The sequence below is a fragment of the Oncorhynchus kisutch genome, linkage group LG11, assembly GCF_002021735.2.
Source record: "Oncorhynchus kisutch isolate 150728-3 linkage group LG11, Okis_V2, whole genome shotgun sequence".
In the NCBI taxonomy this organism is placed as follows: Eukaryota; Metazoa; Chordata; class Actinopteri; order Salmoniformes; family Salmonidae; genus Oncorhynchus; species Oncorhynchus kisutch.
In genome coordinates this window covers 32307605-32334174 of record NC_034184.2, presented here as the reverse complement: position 1 = coordinate 32334174, position 26570 = coordinate 32307605, and the positions used below count along the sequence as shown (strand labels likewise).

The window sequence follows — 26570 nt, the reverse complement described above, 5'->3', positions numbered from 1 at the left end:
CATTATCAATGCCTGGTTGTATTGATGATGCATTGTAATCTATAGTATAGTGAATACTCAGACAGTTGTCCATGTTTCCTCTCCAGGGAGGTGCATGGGAACCGCATGCTGCCAGCAGTGAAGGACAACAGTGGAAGCCACGGCTCACCTATCAGCGGAAAGCTGGAGGGCCTCTACTTCAGCTGCAACACAGAGTTCAACACAGGCAAGCCCCCCCAGGATTCCCCCTACGGCCGCACACGCTTTGAGATCCAGGCTGAGACCCTGTTCAACCCCAAGACTAACCTCTACTTCGGGGACTTCTACTGCATGTATACAGCCTACCACTACGTCATACTGGTGCTGGCCCCACAGGGCTCGCCCGGCGATGACTTCTGCAAGGCAAGGCTGCAAGCGCTCGACGTCACCAACAACCACTTCCTGACGTGCACGCTGGACGAGGAGGCGGGCGACGGGGCGCTGGTGTTCCGGCACGCCCAGGATGTGATCCTGGAGGTGATTTACACGGATCCCGTGGACCTGGTGCTGGGCACGGTGGCAGAGATCAGCGGGCACCAGCTTATGAGTCTTTCTACTGTCAACGCCAAGAAGGACCCCAGCTGCAAGACCTGCAACATCAGCGTGGGACGCTAGTGGGAGACTGGACTGGACCTGTGCTACAAACACATGCAACCCCAACCTTTACACACCTCTATATCCACAAAGAACCACCCTCCCAAAAGAAGAACAGTGCAAAAGAGGGACCCAGACTGTGAAAGAAATGTAACTGGGTGCGGTGCTAGAATTCACAATCCAATAGCATACACACACAAACATACACATAAACAAAACACATCATCCATAACCCTTTACATCCTTCAAGGACCACCCTCCCAAAAGTGTCGAACTCTATTCCAGCCTCCCGCCAACCCCATCAGAAGAGAAACAATGCAAAAGAGGGAGGAGCCCCAACTGAAAGATCTACAGCTTAAGTGTGGGACCCCAACAACCCTTTGTCAGCATCATCCAAACCGGCTAGCCAACACTGGTCAATTAACTGACTGATCCCTTTAAATGTTCTAACCAAACATTCATTGTTGCCTGCATTTATTCACACAGCTTTTCTCATAGATTTTCCCTCCTGTTGTTTTTCAAACATCTCCTTCTCCCTTTGACCTTTTCTGTTCACTTCAGTCCAGGTAGACAGGTGGTTGTGTTCCTCTTTTTCTGTCTCTTCTGGAAGGTGTTAGTTTTGTCCAAGTTACTCCATACCTCCCTCCCTCTATTGGCAGAGACTGGTACTAATTTAGGGCTGCAGTATCATCATCTTTATGCCAAAGGTATCACAAATGGAAATAACTTGCTGTAGAATAACAATACTAATGCAACAGCCACTAAAAAGCAAATTAACTCTGAGATCAACTTGGTAATTACTACTTGTTAACCTTTAAAAGCATGATGCTGTCAACTGCAATGTTATGTTTTATTTATTCTAGTTATAAGGAAACCATAGACTGTGTTTAGCAAATTTAAGTGTGAAAATATTTATTTTTTACTGATATATATAGAAACCAGAAGTGCACAATGTCAAGAGATCTGATCATAGTAAAGAATGGCATTTTGGGATGAAAAACACATTTGACTGCAGGAGTAACTTGCCCTATGCCAACATTCACACATTTTTTTTCAAGGTAATGTATAACTTGAATTGCCACAATGCATCATGTCAACTATTAACTAATACATATCATAGTACAAAGTGGGACTAAAAACTGATTGACATACACAAATATTCTACAGGATTGTCGGATTGTATATTTGGATGACATATCCTCCTTGCCAAGATTGCACTTTTCAAAGTGCCACATTTGAACATAGTACACCACCTGTTATACCGAGAATAGTTTTGCGAGAAGAAAATGCAAGTAACAATAGTGTCATAAAATAGCTTAGAAATTGATAACATGTATCTAACATCAACTGTGTTATATTTGTTCTCTTTGTTTCTTTCAAATTAAACTGTTACACTCGCTACATCAGTTGCATAAAATATTATAATTCCATCAGTTGCATAAAATATCATTTGTTATCATAAATAACAAAGTACTTGTTATGGGACAAAAAATTGTTGGATGTCGCCCAGCAACTCTTGTATCATCTTGCCATCACTCTTAACCAAAGTGAGAGTCAGTCAACATCAAAGTAATTTAAAGTGCATCACCATGTAACCATGGCATGAAACATGACAAGAAGTACCGGTATTTCACTTTGAAAATTGTTCAGAAACTAAAGGTCCTATAAATGAGTAAAAAAGTGTTTCAAAATAAAAGACCCACTGTGAAGGAAGCTTAGACAGTCTTCTAAGTATCCTGTTTACTGAGCAGGGCTTCCAGTAAGTGGAGTTTAGCTTTTAGGTTCTTGTACTCGCAGTACTCCTCTGCCATGGGCCCGCGGTCCTCTTTCTGGGCATTCCTTTAAAGACGAGGAAGAGAAACATACTATCTTAATATTTTAGACAAGCTGCAGCTTCCTTTACTGGTATAGTCCTTGTGTTGCCTTATTCAGATAACATTGTACAGTGAGTATTGTAATTAAAGCATTGTATTTTAGGGCTCTATTCAATCTGCATCACGGAAATTCAGCTTTACAGCATGATTGAAATTTAAAGGCAATGTTCCCACTTAGGTGGAGAATGCATTCATGGTAAACGCTGCTTATGTCGGCTCAATCGGAAATGGACTTTACATTTCTATTGGGGAATCTGTAATGCTTCAGTGTTACAGATTGAATAGAGCCCTATTTTTAAAAAAAACAGCTACATGTACAAAAGATGTGTATACTGTAGTTCAGAGCAGTTGTCTATTTCTCTGTCTCTCTCCTAAGTACTTCTTTGTGTCGTAATAACGTGAGTGTGCATCACGCTGTTGTATCATTCTGCTGAATTCTTTTGGTGGATGTTTTTATTTTATTTTTCACAAGGCATTGTTGAACTATGGATACCAAATGTTCCAGTTTGTTAAAAGAAAATTAAAGAAAAAGCAAACAGTGAAGTGTAACGAGTCTTACCTGTCGGTCTGTGTGTAGAAGTGGTCCTCAAAGTCTCGGAGTACTGAACGGAGCCTCTTCTTCTCTGCTCGTGTCACCCTCAGCTGCTCCAGTAACTCTGATCTACAGTACAGTAGGAGGGGTCACAGAGAGGAGTGAGACAAGAATACATACAGCAAGGCCGCACTCCAAAATGAATCTATGGACTAGCAAGAGAAGTTAACCAGGGGCATACCTTGATGCCTCGTGCAGTGTTGCTGTGGTGACGCTGGGTGGATGTAGACTTTTGATCTCCTCCAGAGGCGACACGAGAGGTGTGTTGGCGACCTCATTATGCGGTAGACACAGTGACTCTTCTGAAGACACACAGTGCAACGCTGTATGAGGTAGCCAGGGGCTGTCCACATACTCTTCATCAGAACACTCCTCTTCCTCCTGTAGGGAATCAGAGCACAGAGACTGTAGAATAATAGTGAAGACATCAAAACTATGAAATAACAAATGTGGAATTATGTAGTAACCAAAAAGTGATAAACACATTCTTCAAAGTAGCCACCCTTTGCCTGATGACAGCTTTGCACACTCTTGGCATTCTCTCAACCAGCTTCATGAGTTAGTCACCTGGAATCTATTTCAATTAACACGTGTGCCTTGTTAAGTTAATTTGTGGATTTTATTTTCTTCTTAATATATTTGAGCCTATCAGTTGTGTTGTGACAAGGTAGGTGTGGTATACAGAAGACCAAGTCCATATTATGGCAAGAACAGTTCAAATAAGCAAGAAGAAATGACAGTCCATCATTACTTTAAGACATAAAGGTCAGTCAATTTCAAGAACTTTAAAGGAAAACCCAGAGTTACCTCTGCTACAGAGGATAAGTTCATTAGAGTTACCAGCCTCAGAAATTGCAGCCCAAAAAAATGCTTCACAGAGTTCAAGTAACAGACACATCTCAACATCAACTGTTCAGAGGAGACTGCGTGAATCAGGCCTTCATGGTTGAAGACACCACTACTAAAGGACACCAATAAGAAGTAGAGACTTGCTTGGGCTAAGAAACATGAGCAATGGATATTACACTGGTGGAAATCTGTCCTTTGGTCTGATGAGTCCAAATCTGAGATGTTTAGTTCCAACCACCATGTCTTTGTGAGACACAGGTGAACGCATGTCTTTGTGAGATGCAGGTGATGTCACGAATCCCGCTTCCTGAGTCTGTGTTTGCCTGTGTTTCTGTCCTGGAGTGTGTTTCCGGTGTCCTGGAACGCACCCTGTCTGGTTGCCGGGCGAATTAGCTTGTTAGGAGATGATGTTCACCCGCACCTGTATCCCATCAGTAATCTGCACACCTGTCCTGATCATCACCTCTCCCCTTCAAAAGCTCTGACCTGACATCCATTCCCTGCCGGATCGTTAGCCATGAACAGTATGTTGTGCCATAGTATCAGCCTCAAGTTGGATAGAATTTGTTTAGTTGTTTTTTACGTATTGCTTGCCTTAAACTTACCTCCGTTTGTTCTGTCTTCAGTTACTCACCCGGATCATTTACCCCATTCCCGCCTGGTCGTCGGAGGATTCCGCTACCCCATTGGATCCACCTATTTACTCTCATCAACTCACCACCGCTGCCCGCTACGCCACCTGGATACATCTACCCATTCACATTCACTTGTAAATAAATACTCACCTTTCCTCCAACTCTCCTTGTCCTGGTCTGCTTCTGGGTTCGATTTTGAAAGAACGTGACAGGTGAACGCAGGTGAACAAGTAGGTGAACGGATGATTTCCGCATATGTGGTTCCCACCGTGAAGCATGAAGGAGGAGGTGTGGGGATGCTTTGTGGTGACACTGTCTGATTTATTTAGAATTCACGGTACACTTAACCAGCATGGCTACCACAGCATTCTGCAGCAATATACCATCCCATCTGGCTTGGGTTTAGTGGGAATATCATTTGTTTTTCAACAGGACAATGACCCAACACACATCAGGGCTATTTGACCAAGAAGGAGAGTGATGGAGTGCTGCATCAGTTGACCTAGCCTCCACAATCACCCAACCTCAACCCAATTGAGATGGTTTGGGATGAGTTGGTGTGTCCAAACTTGACTAGTACTGTATATAATTTGGGATAAAAAATATAAAAAACTGGGCTGGGCCTTTATTATTCCTGTATTAGGGGACCGATATAGCCTTCTATAGCATAGCCCAAATGTAAAACACAGCAATATATCTCAGGTTATTGCATAAATCGTGAATACATTGGATTGCAATGCTGGTGCTGTAAAATATTCCAGTCCGGTTTAATGAATTACAATGTAGACTAATCCAAGTGTAGGCTATGACAATGTACATAGAGAAGAATGAATTTCACCTTTATTTAACCAGGTAGGCTAGTTGAGAACAAGTTCTCATTTACAATTGCGACCTGGCCAAGATAAAGCAAAGCAGTTCGACACATACAACGACACAGAGTTACACATGGAGTAAAACAAACAAACAGTCAATACAGTAGAAACAAGTCGATATATGTTGTGAGCAAATGAGGTGAGATAAGGGAGGTAAAGGCAAAAAAAGGCCATGGTGTCAAAGTAAATACAATATAGCAAGTAAAACACTGGAATGGTAGATTTGCAGTGGAAGAATGTGCAAAGTAGAAATAAAAATAATGGGGTGCAAAGGAGCAACATAAATAAATCAAATCAAATAAATACAGTTGGGAAAGAGGTAGTTGTTTGGGCTAAATTATAGGTGGGCTATGTACAGGTGCAGTAATCTGTGAGCTGCTCTGACAGCTGGTGCTTAAAGCTATTGAGGGAGATAAGTGTTTCCAGTTTCAGAGATTTTTGTAGTCTGTTCCAGTCATTGGCAGCAGAGAACTGGAAGGAGAGGCGGCCAAAGAAAGAATTGGTTTTGGGGGTGACCAGTGAAATGTACCTGCTGGAGCGCGTGCTACAGGTGGGTGATGCTATGGTGACCAGCGAGCTGAGATAAGGGTGGACTTTACCTAGCAGGGTCTTGTAGATGACATGGAGCCAGTGGGTTTGGCGACGAGTATGAAGCGAGGGCCAGCCAATGAGAGCGTACAGGTCGCAATGGTGGGTAGTATATGGGGCTTTGGTGACAAAACGGATGGCACAGTGATAGATTGCATCCAATTTGTTGAGTAGGGTATTGGAGGCTATTTTGTAAATGACATCGCCAAAGTCGAGGATTGGTAGGATGGTCAGTTTTACAAGGGTATGTTTGGCAGCATGAGTGAAGGTTGCTTTGTTTCGAAATAGGAAGCCAATTCTAGATTGGAGATGTTTGATGTGGGTCTGGAAGGAGAGTTTACAGTCTAACCAGACACCTAGGTATTTGTAGTTGTCCACGTATTCTAAGTCAGAGCCGTCCAGAGTAGTGATGTTGGACAGGCGGGCAGGTGCAGGCAGCGATCGGTTGAAGAGCATGCATTTAGTTTTACTTGTAGACCACAGAAGGAGAGTTGTATGGCATTGACGCTTGCCTGGAGGGTTGTTAACACAGTGTTCAAAGAAGGGCCAGAAGTATACAGAATGGTGTTGTCTGTGTAGAGGTGGATCAGAGACTCACCAGCAGCAAGAGCGACATCATTGATGTATACAGAGAAGGGAGTCGGTCCAAGAATTGAACCCTGTGGCACCCCCATAGAGACTGCCAGAGGTGCGGACAAAAGACCCTCCGATTTGACGTACTGAACTCTATCAGAGAAGTAGTTGGTGAACCAGGCGAGGCAATCATTTGAGAAACCAAGGCTGTTGAGTCTGCCGATGAGGATGTGGTGATTGACAGAGTCGAAAGCCTTGGCCAGATCAATGAATACGGCTGCACAGTAATGTTTCTTATCGATGGCGGTTAAGATATCGTTTAGGACCTTGATCGTGGCTGAGGTGCACCCATGACCAGCTCTGAAACCAGATTGCATAGCAGAGAGGGTATGGTGAGATTCTAAATGGTCGGTAATATGTTTGTTGACTTGGCTTTCTGTCACAGCCTACTAGGAGTGGTGGGTTGGAGTCAGGCGCAGAGAGCAGGGTTCGGTAAATCATAATTTATTCTCCGGCAAAAAACGGTCACGCCAACATACAGGGCGCATAAAACAGACCAGCCCAAACACAGGACCAAACAGTCCGGAGAATACAAACATGAAACCACAACCAACAGAGTAACAAAAAACAATCCCGCACAAAACAAGGGCGGGTCAAACTACTACATATAGGGAAACTAATTATACCAAAATACACACAGGTGAAACTAATAAGACAAAACCAACAGACAAACAAAAAAGGGATCGGTAGCAGCTAGTAGGACGGTGACGAAGGCCACCGAGCACCGCCCGAACAGATAGGGGAACCAACTTCGGCGGAAGTCGTGACACTTTCGAAGACCTTAGAAAGGCAGGGTAGGATAGATATAGGTCTGTAGCAGTTTGGGTCAAGAGTGTGTCCCCCTTTGAAGAGGGGGATGACCGCAGCTGCTTTCCAACCTTTGGGAATCTCAGACGACACGAAAGAGAGGTGTGGTCAGTGGCAGATCAAAATAGCAGGTGAACGGAGGAGGAGTTGTCCATGGTCCTGTCATTCTAGGTCCTTTATTACCCTGTTCGTAATGAGCATGGGGCAGTTGCATTTTGGTTTCTGCTCAGATGGATGAAGCCAGAATGGAACACATACAGACACCACTGGTTACAGACCTACCAAAGATCTTACTTGCAGTGGTGTATCGCAAATTATTTTTAGATGAGGGAGTGCAAAGAAATATGTAAATGACGTCAACATTTCCTCAATCAAAGTTTGTACTGACAGATGTAGCCTATTGAATAGCCTATCATGGCACTTCAGCCCTGTTCCTGAAGTGCTACTGTCCTGTAGGGTTTCACTACAACCCCAGTTGTAACTAACTCGATTAATCTTATCAACCAGCTAATTATTAGAATCAGGTGCACTAAATTAGGCTTGAAAATGAAAACCTACAGGATGGTAGCTCTCCAGAAACAGGGTTGGATAGCCTTGTTATTAAAAAAATGATGCCTAAAATGCATCCTCCAATTGCAACGTTCGTCTATGCCCACACATATTGTCTCAAGAAATTGTAATATTTTTAATACCCTCAAACACCAAGTTAGGCATACCTAATTTCTAAATAGGCCGTCATCACTGTCAATCGTGAATTATAATTATTCAAGTTTTACCGGTGAAACTGCATCTCCATGCCAATCATTTGATTGATCTCAATCAGTTTCATGGGAATAGCCTATGCATTTCAATCTTCTTGAATCTCTGTTTAGTGAACAAATTATAGCAGATGAAGTTCAAATTTCTTGTATTTTGAACCAATCAAAGCATATATCCTGCATAGTGGCTCCGCATAGTGGCGCATTATACTATTTATTTTACTATTCAGCTTAAGCTAACCATCCAAAAATCTCATTAGAAATTGCAGTTGAAGTCAGAAGTTTACATACACTTAGGTTGGAGTCATTAAAACTCGTTTTTCAACCACTCCACAAATTTCTTGTTAACAAACTATAGTTTTGGCAAGTCGGTTAGGACATCTAGTTTGTGCATGACACAAGTAATTTTTTCAACAATTGTTTACAGACAGATTATTTCACTTATAATTCACTGTATCACAATTCCAGTGGGTCAGAAGTTTACATACACTAAGTTGACTGTGCCTTTAAACAGTTTGGAAAATTTCAGAAAATTATGTCATGGTTTAGAAGCTTCTGATATGCTAATTGACATCATTTGAATCAATTGGAAGTGTACCTGTGGATCGTTTTCAAGGCCAACCTTCAAACTCAGTGCCTCTTTGATTGACATCATGGGAAAAGAAATCAGCCAAGACCTCAGAAAAAGAATTGTAGACCTTCACAAGTCACAAGGTACCATGTTTATCTGTACAAACAATAGTACGCAAGTATAAACACCATGGGACCACGCAGTCGTCATGACGCTCAGGAAGGAGACAAGTTCTTTCTCCTAGAGATGAACATACTTGGGTGCGAAAATTGCTAATCAATCCCAGGACAACAGCAAAGGACCTTGTGTTGGAGGAAACAGGTACAAAAGTATTAAAATCCACAGTAAAACAAGTCCTATATCGACATAACCTGAAAGGCCGCTCAGCAAGGAAGAAGCCACTGCTCCAAAGCCACCATAAAAAAAAGCCAGACTACGGTTTGAAACTGCAAAAGGGGACAAAGGTTCTCTGGTCTGATGAAATAAAATATAACTGTTTGGCCATAATGACCATCGTTATGTTTGGAGGAAAAAGGGGAGACTTGCAAGCCGAAGAACACCATCCCAACCGTGAAGCACGGGGGTGGCATCATTATGTTGTGGGGGTGCTTTGCTGCAGGAAGGACTGGTGCACTTCACAAAATAGATGGCTTCATGAGGGAGGAAAATTATGTGGATATATTGAAGCAACATCTCAAGACATCAGGTCATAAAGTTAAAGCTTGGCCACAAATCAGTTTTCCAAATGGACAATGACCCCAAGCATACTTCCAAAGTTGTGGCAAAATGACTTAAGGATAACAAATTCAAGGTATTGAAGTGGCCATCACAAAGCCCTGACCTCAATCCTATTGAAGATATGTGGGCAGAACTGAAAAAGCGTGTGCGAACAAGGAGGCCTACAAACCTGACTCCGTTACACCAGCTCTGTCACGAGGAATGGGCCAAAATTCACCCAACTTATTGTGGGAAGCTTGTGAAAGGCTACCTGAAATGTTTGTCCCAAGTTAAACAATTTAAAGGCAATGCTACCAAATACTAATTGAGTATATGTCAACTTCAGGAATGCGATGAAATAAATAGAAGCTGAATTAAATCATTCTCTCTACTATTATTCTGACATTTCACATTCTTAAAATAAAGTGGTGATCCTAACTGACCTAAGACAGGGAACCTTTACTAGGATTAAATCTCAGTAATTGTGAAAAACTTAGTTTAAATGTATTTGGCTAAAGTGTATGTAAACGTCCGACTTCAACTGTAGTTTTTTTTGGTGTAACAGTCATGTTAAAGGCCTGCTATGCTATTTGGTTCAGTTATATAAAATACAAGACATTGATTCAGCTTCGATCTAACTTTACTAAATGAACACCATTGTGAAAAGTGATCATTTATAATAATAATAATGATGAGTAGGACTATTAGGTGTAGGCAACATAACTTGATAAGTGTTATTGTAAATGATTGGAGCGCTCTTCTTGGTTGTATAAGGACAGTGCTAAATAAACATTGATTTGATTAGCTTGAACACATGGTTACAATATACCCTATTACAGAATAAAAGAAAACAAAGGCCAGAACTATCAATTCATATAATTTACTTGCAGAGATTTAATCATCAAATCAATTGACCAAGTAGTGAATATAAATCATTACTACGTAGAATTGCAAGAAATGTGTTTTAAAATGGCCATACAATCAAGATTTTGGTGTGGTGCATTCACGCATCTCAATAAACTACATTGAGACGCAATAAACTTAAATGCATTATTACCTTCAACTTGGCCTAATTTCCCACCCTGAAATAGCCTACCCTAAAAGGCCCTGTGTCTCAACCAATAGTTAATATAGGCTAAAGATCCCAAGCAGGGCTACAGCAACTTCCAGAGAGGGTCAGGCTCTTGGGCTTTACAGTGGCCACTCTGGTTTGGGTGTCCTCAGCAGAACGGTGTTGCTGTAACCAAGTGGTCACATACAGTGCGTTCAGAAAGTATTCAGAACCCTTGACATTTTCTATATTTTGTTACTTTACGGCTGTCACGGTGTTCGTAATAAAGATGGTCGGACCAAGGGGCAGAGTACTTTGAGTTCCACATACTTTTAATGAATAAAGTGGAACTTATTAAGCAAATACAAAACAAATAAAGAATAAACGAACTGTGACGACAATGCAGTGCGAACAGGCAACTAAACATAAACAATATCCCATAACCCACAAGTGGAAAAAAATCTACTTAAGTATGATCCCCAATTAGAGACAACGATAACCAGCTGCCTCTAATTGGAAATCATACAAATCACCAACATTCAAAATGAACCTAGAACCACACATATAAAAAATATATATAAACTAGACCAACCCCCCAGTCACGCCCTGACCTACTCTACCATAGAAAATAAAATAAATAAAAGCTTTCTATGGTCAGGACGTGACAACGGCCTTACTCTTAAATGGATTAAATATTTTTCCCCTCATCAATCTACACACAATACCCCATAATGACAAAGTCAAAACAGGTTTTTAGACATTTTTGCAAATTTATCAAAAGTAAAAAACAGAAATACCTTATTTACATAAGTATTCAGACCCTTTGCTAAGATACTCGAAATTGAGCTCAAGTGCATCCTGTTTCCATTGATCGTCCTTTGGATGTTTCTACAACTTGAATGGAGTCCACCTGTGGACAATTGTATTGATTGGACATGATTTGGAAAGGCACACACCTGTCTATATAAAGTCCCACAGTTGACAGTGCAAAAACCAAGCCATGAGGTCGAAGAAATTGTCCGTTGAGCTCAAAGACAGGATTGTGTCGAGGAACAGATCAGCAGGGTACCAAACAAATTCTGCAGCATTGAAGGTCCCAAGAACACAGAGGCCTCCGTCATTCTTCAATGGAAGAAGTTTGGAACCACCAAGGCTCTTCCTAGAGCTGGCAGCCCTGCCAAACTGAGAAGTCAAGGGAGAAGGGCCTTGGTCGGAAGGTGACCAAGAACCCGATGGTCACTCTGACAGAGCTTCAGAATTCCTCTTTGGAGATGGGAGAACATTGCAGAAAGACAACCATCTCTGCAGCACTCCAATCAGACCTTTATGATAGAGTGACCAGTAAAAGGCAAATGACAGCCCGCTTGGAGTTTGCCAAAAGGCACCTAAAGGATTCTCAGATCATGAGAAACAAGATTCTCTGGTCTGATGAAACCAAGATTTAACTCTTTGGCCTGAATGCCAAGCGTCACGTCTGGAGGAAACCTGGCACCATCCCTAAGATGAAGCATGGTGGTGGCAGCATCATGCTGTGGGGATATTTTTCAGCGGCAGGTACTGAGAGACTAGTCAGGATCGAGGGAAAGATGAACGGAGCAAAGTATAGAGAGATCCTTGATGAAAACCTGCACCAGAGTGCTCAGGACCTCAGACTGGGGTAAAGGTCCAACTTTCAACAGGACAACGACCTTAAGCACACAGCCAAGACAACACAGGAGTGGCTTCGGGACAAGTCTCTGAATGTCCTTGAGTGGCCCAGCCAGAACTTGAACCCAATCGAACATCTTTGGAGAGAACTGAAAAAAGCTGTACAGCAACGCTGCCTATCCAACCTGACAGAGCTTTAGAGGATCTGCAGAGAAGAATGGGAGAAACTCCCCAAATACAGGTGTGCCCAGCTTGTAGTGTCATACCCAAGAAGACTCAAGGCTGTAATCGCTGCCAAAGGTGCTTCAACAAAGTTTCATTTATTTTGATTTATTTCAACTTTATTTAACCAGGTAGGCTGGTTGAGAACAAGTTCTCATTTACAACTGCGACATGACCAAGATGCGTCAAAAACAACAGAGTTACACATAAACAAATGTATAGTCAATACCACAATATATTTTTCCTATGTACAGCGTGTGCAAATGTAGAATAGTAGGGAGGTAAGGCAATAAATAGGCCATAGAGGTGAGATAATTACAATTTAACGTTAACACTGTGATAGATGTGCAGATGATGATGTGCAGATGATGATGTGCAACTAGAGATACTGGGGTGCAAAAGAACAAGAAGATAAATAACAATATGGGGATGAGGTAGTTGGGGTGTGCTATTTACAAATTGGCTGTGTACAGGTACAGTTATCGGTAAGCTGCTCTGACAGCTGATGCTTAAAGTTAGAGAGGGAGATATACAGTGCCTTGCGAAAGTATTCGGCCCCCTTGAACTTTGCGACCTTTTGCCACATTTCAGGCTTCAAACATAAAGATATAAAACTGTATTTTTTTGTGAAGAATCAACAACAAGTGGGACACAATCATGAAGTGGAACGATATTTCAAACTTTTTGAACAAATCAAAAACTGAAAAATTGGGCGTGCAAAATTATTCAGCCCCTTTACTTTCAGTGCAGCAAACTCTCTCCAGAAGTCCAGTGAGGATCTCTGAATGATCCAATGTTGACCTAAATGACTAATGATGATAAATACAATCCACCTGTGTGTAATCAAGTCTCCGTATAAATGCACCTGCACTGTGATAGTCTCAGAGGTCCGTTAAAAGCGCAGAGAGCATCATGAAGAACAAGGAACACACCAGGCAGGTCGGAGATACTGTTGTGAAGAAGTTTAAAGCCGGATTTGGATACAAAAAGATTTCCCAAGCTTTAAACATCCCAAGGAGCACTGTGCAAGCGATAATATTGAAATGGAAGGAGTATCAGACCACTGCAAATCTACCAAGACCTGGCCGTCCCTCTAAACTTTCAGCTCATACAAGGAGAAGACTGATCAGAGATGCAGCCAAGAGGCCCATGATCACTCTGGATGAACTGCAGAGATCTACAGCTGAGGTGGGAGACTCTGTCCATAGGACAACAATCAGTCGTATATTGCACAAATCTGACCTTTATGGAAGAGTGGCAAGAAGAAAGCCATTTCTTAAAGATATCCATAAAAAGTGTTGTTTAAAGATTGCCACAAGCCACCTGGGAGACACACCAAACATGTGGAAGAAGGTGCTCTGGTCAGATGAAACCAAATTTAACTTTTTGGCAACAATGCAAAACGTTATGTTTGGCGTAAAAGCAACACAGCTCATCACCCTGAACACACCATCCCCACTGTCAAACATGGTGGTGGCAGCATCATGGTTTGGGCCTGCTTTTCTTCAGCAGGGACAGGGAAGATGGTTAATATTGATGGGAAGATGGATGGAGCCAAATACAGGACCATTCTGAAAGAAAACCTGATGGAGTCTGCAAAAGACCTGAGACTGGGACGGAGATTTGTCTTCCAACAAGACAATGATCCAAAACATAAAGCAAAATCTACAATGGAATGGTTCAAAAATAAACATATCCAGGTGTTAGAATGGCCAAGTCAAAGTCCAGACCATACCCCAAGCGACTTACAGCTGTAATCGCAGCAAAAGGTGGTGCTACAAAGTATTAACTGAAGGGGGCTGAATAATTTTGCACGCCCAATTTTTCAGTTTTTGATTTGTTAAAAAAGTTTGAAATATCCAATAAATGTCGTTCCACTTCATGATTGTGTCCCACTTGTTGTTGATTCTTCACAAAGAAATACAGTTTTATATCTTTTTGTTTGAAGCCTGAAATGTGGCAAAAGGTCGCAAAGTTCAAGGGGGCCGAATACTTTCGCAAGGCACTGTAAGTCTCCAGCTTCAGTGATTTTTGCAATTCGTTCCAGTAATTGGCAACAGAGAACTGGAAGGAAAGTAAGTGTTGGCTATGGGGATGACCAGTGAAATATACCTGCTGGAGCGCGTGCTACGCGTGAGTGTTGCTATGGTGACCAGTGAGTTGAGATAAGGTGGGTCTTTACCTAGCAAAGATTTATAGACGACCTGGAGCCAGTGGGTTTAGCGACGAATCTGTAGCGAGGGCCAGCCAACGAGAGCATACAGGTCGCAGAGGTGGGTTATATATGGGGTTTTGGTGACAAAACGGATGGCACTGTGATAGACTACATCCAGTTTGCTGAGTAGAGTTTTGGAGGCTATTTTGTAAATTACATCGCTTAAGTCAAGGATCGGTAGGATAGTCAGTTTTACGAGGGTATGTTTGGCAGCATGAGTGAAGAATGCTTTGTTGCGAAATTGGAAGATGATTCTAGATTTAATTTTGGATTGGAGATGCTTAATGTGAGTCCGGAAGGGGAGTTTACAGTCTAACCAGACACCTAGGTATTTGTAGTTGTCCACATATCCTCGGTCAGAACAGTCCAGAGTAGTGATGTTAGTTGGGTGGGCAGGTTGAAGAGCATGCATTTAGTTTTAATAGCATTTAAAGGCAGTTGGAGGCCACGGAAGGAGTGTTGTATGGCATTGAAGCTCGTTTGGAGGTTTGTTAACACAGCGTCCAAAGAAAGGCCAGAAGTATACAGAATGGTGTCATCTGCGTAGAGGTGGATCAGAGAATCACCAGCAGCAAGAGCGACATCATTGATATATACAGAGAAGAGAGTCAGCCCGAGAATTGAACCCTGTGGCACCCCCATAGAGACTGCCAGAGGTCCAGACAACAGGCCCTCAGATTTGACACACTGAACTCTATCTGAGAAGAAGTTGGTGAACCAGGCGAGGCAGTCATTTACGAAACCAAGGCTGTTGAGTCTGCCGATAAGAATGCGGTGACAGTACTGAGTAAAGGACCTGAATACTTTTGTAAATGTGATGTTTCAGTTTTTTAAAGTTTTTTTTATACATTTGCAAAATGTTCTACGTAACTGTTTTTGCTTTGTCATTATGTGTAGATTAATAATCTAGTTTAGAATACGGCTGTAATGTAACAAAATGTGGAAAAAGTCAAGGAGTCTGAATACTTTCCGAATGCACTGTATCGTTCTGGGTTCTACTGCGCAAGAGCAGGTCGGTGGAGTTTTATGAACATCAAAGCAGACAGGTGATGATTTTTTTTAAATTTTATGTTCTGAAGTTGACAAGCCTCCAATGGGCCTCTGCATTGCACACATGTAGCCTACAGTTCTTCATCATTCACCAGAGAGAATACAGGGAAGAAACCACAATTTACCTACCTGTAGGGTGCTACAGCCTAGGTCTTTATTTGGTTGGTCATTCTATAATTTTCATGCAATTTTTGTGGTAAATAAATATAATTTATTTTAGAGTTGATGAGAATACATTTTTCTGTGTATTCTCAAATTGAAAAAAGCTAGGGTGCTCCCCCAGCACTATACACCTGATTACATGTGAAGTTAAGCCACATCTCCTCACACAACCCCATCCCCAAACTACTTGTGTGTGTGTGTGTGTGTGTGTGTGTGTGTGTGTGTGTGTGTGTGTGTGTGTGTGTGTGTGTGTGTGTGAGACTTACTATTGTGGTGATGAAAGGGATGGTGGTGGAGGAACACAGGAGCTGCTGTTTGACCTGGCGGTAGCGATCATAGAAGGGCTTCATCAGAGTTTTCTCCTGCCTGGTGCTCTGGAAACACACACACACACACAAAAAAAATATATATATAATCATATTAAACATTATGGCTACTCATTCAGAAGCTACACTAAAATAGACATTTACAAGGCACACTGGGCAGTCTTACCGGTCGTCCATGCAGGCTCTCAAAGTGGAGCAGGCACTTCTGCAGGGTGACCTTCTCCACAGCCATCTGAGCCGGAGTCATCTCCTGGACCAGGAGCCAACCAGTGGCAATACAGTCAGACACAAGGCCAAACCAAAGAGTAATAGACCACAGCAGAGTTACACTGACAGTATAACACACTCAACTAATCAAGAGTAATCTTGGTTTGAGAATAGGTCATTTCATAACTATGTACATTTCCATCGCATTACCTGGTAATTCACGATGTGTCGTTTTACCTTGATGTTATCTGGCAGTCCCTCCTGTCGTTTCTCCATCATTCTCTTGTTCAGGCTATCGACAGTCTCCTTCAGTGAGGGTTTGTTGTTACTGTTCTGGTAGTGCTCCATCGCCCCCTGGGGGTCTCTGGTGGACCTGCATGTAGCTGTGTTCCGTCCTCTCTGCTGCTCTCTGAGCCCATCCACACACTGTTTCAGCTTCAGCTCTACACATACACAGAGGTTCCATTTGACAATATAGAACACTCATACAAATATCAATATAGATTCAGAATACATGTCCCTCCTCCCCAAATATATACATTTTTTAATGGCATAAATAATTATGAACATTTCCTTACAAATAATAATGATACATTATACAGCCACCAAGATGGTGTCTTGGTGTTACATTCTTTCACTTCAGCAGCAGTTCACACAGGGTTTTTGAAATGCATCTGATTGCAACAAGTCAAAGTCTTACCTTTCAGCTGCTTGCGAGACTTAGTGAGGTCTCGCATCAGTCTAGATATTTCTGGGTGGGCAGTCTTATCATTGTATGCTGGCTGCCACAGAAAAACAACACAAACTCATGAATATATGACACATAGAAAGAGGTATATTCATATATGGCTAAATATATCCTATCATTATTATCAGTCCATAAACACTAGGTGGAGCTACACTAAACTCATGTGTTCTACTGGAACGAGAACTACAGCAATAGAAAAGACAGGAGTGTAATGTGTGAAAACATCCAGTAGGAGAACTCTTTGAATTGGATTATTCTGTTCCCAAACCATCAACTTTTTCCTAAGGCTGTGTGCAGCTGGTATTGGGCTGAGTTGGCACTTTAGAAAAGGAAAAGGAAGTCGAGTCTGGTGAGAGAGAGAGCGGTTTGAACCAGTCTAAACTGGCTTGGAAGAGAGAGAGGAGATATGACTGTCTGTGGCCTTGATTCTTTGACTCAGCAGGAGGAAATGCATTCCTCCCACTGGGCACACCATGTTGTTTCAATGTGGATAATTGGGTCATATTTAGCTGAGACGTTGATCAATGAGATTACAACCTATATTCACCCACTCAAAAAGACAGACGAACAGTAGTTTAATTTACAATGTGTTATTGATTTGCTGATTTTTTTCCAGAAAGAACTTCAGTTGTGGCAAATCGGATAAGATAAAGATACATATTGTAAACATATTAACAGAAACAGCTTTAATATAAACAGACTGTCAGCTTTAATTTGAGGGTATTTTCATCCATCTCGGGTGAACAGTTTAAAAATTACAGCACATTTTGTACACAGTCCTCCCATTTTAGGGGACCAAAAGTATTGGGAAAAATGCACTTATATCTGTATTAAACTAATAAAAGTTTAAGTATTTGGTCCCATATTCATAACACACAATGGCTTCATCAAGCTTGTGACTCTACAAATTTGTTGGATGCATTTGCTGTTTGTTTTGGTTGTGTTTCAGATTATTTTGTGCCCAATCGAAATGAATGGTAAATAATATATTGTGTCATTTTGGAGTCACTTTTATTGTAAATAAGAATACGTTTCTAAACACTTCTACATTCACGTGGATGCTACCATGATTACAGATAATCCTGAATGATTCGTGAATAATGATGAGTGAGGAAGTTTAAACGCACAAATATCATACACCCCCAAAAATGCTGACTTCCCCTTTTATTGTAACTGTGAGAGGTTAGCTACAGTATTTGTGATATGTTGGAATCACGTCTTCATCTCAAACAAAAATCTAAGCTAAAGAATAGGACTAAATCAAATCAAAAATATAAATGCACTTAAATCATGTTTGATTTGATTTAGTCCTACTCTCTAAGTTACATTTTTCGTTGGGATGGAGACGAGAATCAAACATATCATTTATTATTTTGTAGAAAAGCTGTAATTAAAGCCAGACTAAGTCAGTGGCATAGAACTGTCAAAGCAGAAGATCTCCTTCGAATGTTGATATTCGGTTGTGTTGACAACTAAACACAATTCAATATCACTAAATATCATTTCATTTGAAATCAACTAGAGCTTGAAACCCTAGGCCTGTTGTACTGTCTATTTTTAGTTGGGTTGAATTGAAACAATAGGTGTTGATGACTTTGCAAATGGTATCTATATAGGCCTAAATAGTATCATTTATGATATATGTGCTATCATTTCATTTGCTCTGATAAAACTACACTGGAATGACTTCGAAAGCAACAATGAATCTATTTCATTTTTAAGTGGAGCTCTCTCAACATTTATTCTCACGATAGCACATTGGTAATAGTTTGTGAAAAATAGCTAAGCAGGGCTGGTCTTGGTTAAAAGGGTAGCTATAGATAGATTTTCCAGTAGGAGGTGCTGCCCACCCTATAGTTTTTTTCCCCTGATAGTAGATATAACGTTGAAGATCTGATGTTGTTTTAATTGTACAAATTCAACATATTTTATACAAGGGTTGTCTATGTTGAAATGTGGTTACCATGATGACATAATCCTGTGGTTAAAATTTCACCATCAAAACAACAGTTGAGGTTGATTACTTTTTTCAAATCCAATGTATTTTCCACACAATATGTTGACAAATTATGTTGAAACAACGTTTCTCTGCAGTTTGTCCAGTGGGCTTTGTCTTTATGAGACACGGTGTATTAAAGCTCTCATCAGTCAAACCATGGATTTATTCAGAAACTAAAAGGTTGGCCTCTGGGCTATAATATGGTTGTAAATAAACGTTGATGTTTGATGGTTTTACTGTCTCACCCTGTAGTGTCTCTCTTGCTCAAAGCGCTCCTCAAAATGTCTGATCCTCTTCCTCAGGTTCTGGATGTGTCTGTTTAGCATTGTGACCGATGGGCTCTTGATAGCTCCCTCTGCTGGTTCAGTCCTGACTGTGTAATGAGCCCTGGTGAGGGAGGGAGAGCTAGAATGGTAGAATATCCATCACATACGCTTCCAAGACACACCCACTAATACACAACACACACTTAACACGCATAAACCTTGGACACACAAAGCTACATACTCTCTCCTTCCGAATGCACACACAAAAACCGAACACAAACACACAACACTTGAACACAGTCTCTTACATCCTGATGTATTGTGAGCAGGGTGGGGATGGGGCAGTTTCCGGGTCTGTGTTGAAGCGCTGGCCCTGGCTGAGGTTGTGGCAGCGGGGGGACGGAATGGGACAGTCGCCAGCCGCGAGGCGCTGGAGGAGAGGACTAGGACCAGGGGTCAGCAGACACTCACTGCTACTCCCCTCAGAGAGAGACACGGGGGCCCTGTGGACCGGACTGGCTTCTGACAGGGAGCAGAGGGTGGAGGGAGAGAGACAATGGGGTCAAAGTACAGAAAGGAAATGAAGACTAACAGGTTTGAAACTAATACAAAGCTAGTGGTGTAGTTGTGCACCTGTCCTACTGGTCAAAAACAACTAACTTCACCTCATATCCAGAACATACTCCAAAGATATCTGCCCTTATACACACACTGCTCCTACTGTATCTAGAGCATCCTGGTGCATCGTGACTTGATAAGCAAGCATGAGACATACCCACCCAAAGCTAACACTGACAAGAGCTTATATTATCCACTAAACATAAGACAGATGAAGTGACACTCACAAAAAAAGCACTAAACATCAATCATATTGTACAAGATATCACACAGTACGAGAATAACCAATTCGCTTACGAGGAGACGAGGGTTGAGAGAGATAGGAGAGGAGGAAGAGATTAAAGAAAAGGAGGGATAGGGAAGGTGTTGTTCTCCTACCTGTCAGTGAAGTGCTGATGATGTCCTGGCCCTGTTTTGGGAGGGATTGGAGAGATGGGGTTAGGCTCTGGTAGTCATTGGTACAAGGGGGGAGTTCCAGGTCCTCCTGGGGGGTTCCGGGGGGCGAGGTGCACAGCTCAGCCTCCAGGGCTTGCTGCTTCAGGGAGGGGCTCTGGAAACAGAAGCAGAACATGCCTTCAGAATTAGGGGTCTGGAGAAGGTAAAACAGGGGTGCAGATCCCCTGTCTGGGGTGGAGAGGCAAAATCCTGATGATGGCAGTTAAGAGGGCTTGTCCTTAGGGAAAGTGATCTTGTGTTGTGTCCGTGTGCCCAACACCTCAGTTATAAAAGGGTGGCGTAAGACATGACGTTAGCAGCCACATAATGCATCTTGTCTCGTTTCTGCTCTCCCCTAGGTTTCCTCAGACCTGAATACACATGTGATCCCATTAGTTAGATCCCTGTGTGTGTGACAGCGTACTCAGCTTCCTCAGAACGGTGAAATCCCTGTGTTCTGTAATTCTCATAGTATCACTGTGCGTGATTCAGTAGAATCCATGTATGTCTGCACATATCTGTGTTTTCCCTGTTTTTCCCGGTCTGTCTGCGTTCCCCGTGATGCTTCCGCTGCTCCGGCTCACCTCCACATGATGGATTATTCATAGCGTCAGGGAAACGTTCGGGAAAACCATGCGTGTGGGAATATGATGGGGGGGGGGGGGGGTCTCCGTGGCAACGTTGTGAGGCTGAGCATTCTAATTGGAGAGAAGGAAGGCTGACGTTGTTAGCTCAGTCTGAGCCGCATTAGGGGGTTGACATGGGTTGTTCTGTGAGCGTCCGTACTAGGATAAAATAGGTTTTGATCCAGGGTAGTCTGGGGGATAAAGGGGGGCTCATTCAGTTTTGTTTGACATCATGATTTGGTGAGGCTATAGCCCCTCCTTCTCGCTGTTCATTCATTTAAAAAACTGTGTGCGTCAGACAGGAGACAGAGGAAAGGGAGGGGGCAATTACTCACACACACGCACGTGCACACACACACACACACACACACACACACACACAAACGCTAACCTGTATGAACGCACACAGACAGACAGATAGACAGACCGACCGACCGACAGACAGACAGACACAGACAGACAGACAGACAGACAGACTGTCTGTCTGTCTGTCTGTCTGTCTGTCTGTCTGTCTGTCTGTCTGTCTGTCTGTCTGTCTGTCTGTCTGTCTGTCTGTCTGTCTGTCTGTCTGTCTGTCTGTCTGTCTGTCTGTCTGTCTGTCTGTCTGTCTGTCTGTCTGTCTGTCTGTCTGTCTGTCTGTCTGTCTGTCTGTCTGTCTGTCTGTCTGTCTGTCTGTCTGTCTGTCTGTCTGTACCTCAGGCACAGACAGAATTGACTCATTTGACATGTTCCTTGTGCATCTCTGTCTGGCCAGAATGTATTTTCTGTTCCTTTACCTGGACCAGCCCCTGGCCATGTAGGGATATCAAAAAGGTTGTTTTGTCTTTCAGAACTACTTTACCTCATGGCAGATGTTTTCAGTACAGCCGCCAATTTGATCTCTCCTCGCCATTACAGAACCACTAACACTAGCAGCAGAGTTGCCACCATTCTGTGGCTGTTGCTGCTGACATTTTTTGTTTGTTTTCCATGAAGTTGAAAATGTTTTTCAGTTAAGGCTTCTTTCAAAGCACACCAATTAAAACAGAGTGGAGCATTGAAATTTGATTATTTGCGCATTTGCGCTGAGTTGCCATTTTCAAGAAACAGAATCGTGCAAACATTCCCTCGTTGTATTTGATTAACGTTTATTGAAAAAGTATGGGTCAGGTCTAGGTCGAGTTGTCTTTGGGTCCATTCGGGTCTGAGTGTTCTTGGGTCCGTGTTCCCATTTATTTATTTTTATTGAGTCCCTTTGGGTCGGGTCTGACTGTCCTCGGGTCCGGGTCCATATAGTTGGACCCGTGAGACCTCTAGTCTCTGCTTAACTGAATCAGAAACTTCCTTCAGCATGGAGTTGTGTTTGGTCAGCTAGGTTCTGGGGGTCCTGGGCCTGCCAGCTCCCTGACACCCACCTGGAGCACTCATAGCTGGCGGGGTTATACTCAGGATCCTTTATGTCCTAAAACCCAATGCATACAATATCTTCATCAATAGACTCTGCATACACCGACTCATCAATTGAAACATACTGTACCATGCTGTACTTTGTGAATACTGACATCAATTGTTGCTGCAATTCAACTATTGGGACCAATTCATATATTTTAACAAACATATCTTCTGCTCATTAGCTTTTTTCATTTTTATCTAACTTCTTCATAGGGGCCCGCGTTGCAGGTCACAATAAACATGGTGGTTTAGAAATAGCTCTGGATGTATGATGATGTTAACATCTAGGCTATCACTGAATACAGACACATACACACTTACAGTGCGTTGAGCTGAGGGTGAATCATCATATTTTGACAATTGTGTTTTTGCATTGTTAATGAGAAAAGTGATCTGTGAGTGAGAGAGATAGAGAAAGAACAAGAGAGATCACCTAGTAATAGTCTTCTTTATTGTGGTCCATGAGTCCACAGATGGCTAAACGGGCCTCTCTCTTCCTCTTTGTCCTCTTCCTCCTTTACACTGAAGGAGGTGACTGGGTCTTCCTCCTGTTGTGACCTTGTCCTGCTCAGGAAGATATATACAAGCTGAACGGCATTCTTCAATACTTTTTCAAAAAGCCTGTCATCTGCTATTATGACCCGAGACTTGAGCAGGCAGGTTGGGGTGGATAACCTTGAACTTCTCAATAAGGACATCCCAATGAAGCAGACATGAATAAATAAACTGCATGTTAAGTAAGTGAACAGATGCAGGGGTCATATGGAGCAGGGTCACTAACTGATGTCATCTCCCACCCCCCGGGGACTCTGGGGCAAAGAGAGGAAAGCTTGGGAAGTATTGACGGATGACCCACAGCACCCCAGAGAGACCCATCTTCCCCTGGGACATCCAGGATCTTCCTCCCCCTGTTGGCTAGGCTCCCCAGCTGGTCCAGGATCAGCGAAGCAGGTGAGAACACAGCCAGGCTCGTCATCCACAACGTCCTCCAATATGTCTGGGATCAGGTGCTGTGTGTGGCTAGTGATGTCCGAGCCAAGGTACAAGGTCTCAGGACTACAGAGAGGGGGGTATAATGCAAGTACAATGTAAAAGGAATGAGTAATATTTTTTGTTTAGTTGGAGGACATATTGCTCATTATTGTCCCCTATTCCTCCAATGGCCAAAATAATATACATTGTGCAAATTTGAGTAACAAGTTCAAGCATGGACAACATTATTTTGAACATGAACTTAAATTAGATTAAACATACATTAAAGCATTTGTAAATATTGACTTTCACAAAATAAAGAACTGTCTTCCTACTTCTGGGTGTGAATACATCTAGTTTTACACCTTTCAGACCTCCATTTAGTCTTCATCTGCCTGCTCTCAGCAAAACAAAACACTACTGATCTGCCCAGGGGTAACATGTGCTGCCAATAGTCTGAGAATGTAACCCAAGTGGTCTAACTCTTATACACAAGGTTAGCAGCAGCAACTAGCATCCTGTCCAGTGGGTGTACATTAAGCTGCCTCATGCTACAGAAACAGGAGATAGGCTCCTGCCCCCATGGGCCATTCTGGCTTGGACAAGGCTTGCTTACTTCACTTAACAGCAGCAACTACACACTGACTTCACCTCATTCAACTCAGTTGAGTTGCAAAACATATGCAAGGTGCATGCACTGTAGAAATCAGTGGAGGTTGGTGATAGGAGCTATAGGAGAACAGGCTCATTGTGATGGCTGGAATGGAATAAATGGAATGAAGTCAAACATTTGGTTTACAAATGTTTGATGCGTTTGATACCGTTCCATTCCTTCCATTCCCGCCTTTACAATGAGCTCATCCTCCTATAGCTTCTCCCACCAGCCTCCGCTGATTTCTGCAATGCATGCACCTTGCACCTGTTTTGCAACTCAAATGAGTTGAATGAGGTGAAGTCAGATGCCACTGGTAGAAATGCAGTAGAATGTCTAGTAAGCATCCTGCAAAAAATGTTCAAGAACAGTCGTCTAGTCAGATCTAAAAATAGGACAGTAATTAACAAAGCATTTTTTTGGAATGCAGTGTAAGATCACACTTTTCAGATTACATGTATTTTATAACATGCAATCAAACAAGTTTTATTCAGTGTAAATATTCAGCCCCAACTTGCAAATTACTGTAGCTAGTCTCAGATGCTGAAGCAAAGAAGACAGGAGAATATTTGGGACACTCAACCAAGACCAAACAACCAGCTGATTACACTTGATGTACAGTGTTCACTATGGGCAAACAAGAAGGGTGAGCGCAATGACACTCATGCAAATTAGACTGGCACCATGAGGGCATAGTAGAGTACTGGAACCTTGACAGCCTTCAAAGGATGGCTCACTCGCCTCCGAGCGGGCTTAGCGATTTCACTTACTTGTTAGATATTACTGAACTGTCGGAACTAGAAGCACAAGCATTTCGCTACACTCTCATTAACATCTGGTAACCATGTGTACGTGACCAATAACATTTGATTTGATGTGCTGCTCAGGGTCAGCCAATAGGAGCTGTGTAACCCAGATGGAAGTATGTCAGCTGTCAGAGAGAGAGAGAGAGAACCACCTCTTATCCAGACCCTCATAAAAATTGTTTTTCAACCACTCCACAAATGTGCCTATAAACTGCTTGGAAAATTCCAGAAAATGATGGCTTTAGAAGCTTCTGATAGGCTAATTGACATCATTTGAGTCAATTGGAGGTGTACCTGTGGATGTATTTCAAGGCCTACCTTCAAACTCAGTGCCTCTTTGCTTGACATCATGGGGAAATTAAAATAAATGTTTTAAAAAATGTAGACCTCCACTAGTCTGGTTCATCCTTGAGAGCAATTTCCATATGCCTGAAGGTACAACGTTCATCTGTACAAACAATAGTACTCAAGTATAAACACCATTGACCCACCAGCCGTGATACCGCTCAGGAAGGAGATGCATTCTGTCTCCTAGAGATTAACGTACTTTGTGGCGAAAGGTGCAAATCAATCCCAGAACAATAGCAAAGGACCTTGTGAAGATGCTGATGGAAACAGGTACAAAAGTATCTATATCCACAGTAAAACGAGTCCTATATCGAAATAACCTGATAGGCCGCTCAGCAAGGAAGAAGCCACTGCTCCAAAACTGCCATAAAAAGTCTACGGTTTGCAACTGCACATGGGGACAAAGATCGTACTAATTGGAGAAATGTCCTCTGGTCTGATGAAACAAAAATAGAACTGCTTTGCCATAATGACCATCGTTATGTTTGGAGGAAAAAAGCGGGAGGCTTGCAAGCCGAAGAACACCATCCCAACCGTGAAGCTCGGGGTGGCAGTATAATGTTGTGGGGGTGCTTTGCTGCAGGAGGGCATGGTTTACTTCACAAAATAGATGGCATCATGAGGGTGGAAAATTATGTGGATATATTGAAGCAACATCTCAAGACATCAGTCAGGAAGTTAAAGCTTGATCACAAATGGGTCTTCCAAATGGACAATGACCCCAAGCATACTTCCAAGGATGTGGCAAAATGGTTTAAGGATAACAAAGTCAAGATATTGGAGTGGCCATCACAAAGCCCTGTCCTCAATCCTATAGAACATTTGTGGGCAGAACTGAAAAAGCGTGTGCGAGCAAGGAGGCCTACAGACCTGACTCAGGAAGAATGGGCCAAATTCACACAACTTACTGTGGGAAGCTTGTGGAAGGCTACCTGAAACGTTTGACCCGTGTTAAACAATTTAAAGGCAATGCTACCAAATACTAATTGAGTGTATGTAAACGTGTGACCCACTGGGAATGTGATGAAATAAATAAAAGCTGAAATAAATCATTCTCTCTACAATTATTCTGATATTTCACATTCTTGAAATAAAGTGGTGATCCTAACTGACCTAAGACAGGACATTTTTATTTGGATTAAATGTCAATATATATATGTCAGAGTTTAATGTATTTGGCTAAGGTGTATGCAAACTTACGACTTCAACTGTATATTCTCTAAGCCCCTCCCTGGGACATGGTTACTTGTCCAATGACAAGTAACTACATAACTGGTATAC

General features: G+C 42.3%; 2 protein-coding genes across 3 annotated transcripts in view; one reads left to right on the top strand and one right to left on the bottom strand.

Moving 5' to 3' along the window:
- LOC109899756 (phytanoyl-CoA hydroxylase-interacting protein-like) overlaps positions 1–3024 on the top strand; it is a 40808-nt gene extending 37784 nt beyond the window's left edge. For both annotated transcript variants that reach the window (XM_020495260.2, XM_020495262.2), the window contains exon 5: positions 87–3024. In XM_020495260.2, coding sequence (XP_020350849.1) covers positions 87–633 — 547 coding nt within the window. In that variant the 3' untranslated portion in view covers positions 634–3024. The remainder of the gene's footprint in view (positions 1–86) is intronic.
- fam13c (family with sequence similarity 13 member C) lies at positions 1074–21078 on the bottom strand. The gene is made up of 10 exons (XM_031835654.1): positions 20398–21078; positions 19710–19923; positions 19381–19522; positions 17089–17170; positions 16626–16831; positions 16348–16431; positions 16122–16229; positions 3260–3459; positions 3046–3147; positions 1074–2451 (listed from the first exon to the last, which is right to left on the bottom strand). Exons 1-10 carry the CDS (start codon positions 20588–20590, stop codon positions 2340–2342), a joined length of 1443 nt encoding a protein of 480 aa, XP_031691514.1. The 5' UTR covers positions 20591–21078; the 3' UTR covers positions 1074–2339.
- Between the last annotated feature and the right edge of the window lie 5492 nt (positions 21079–26570).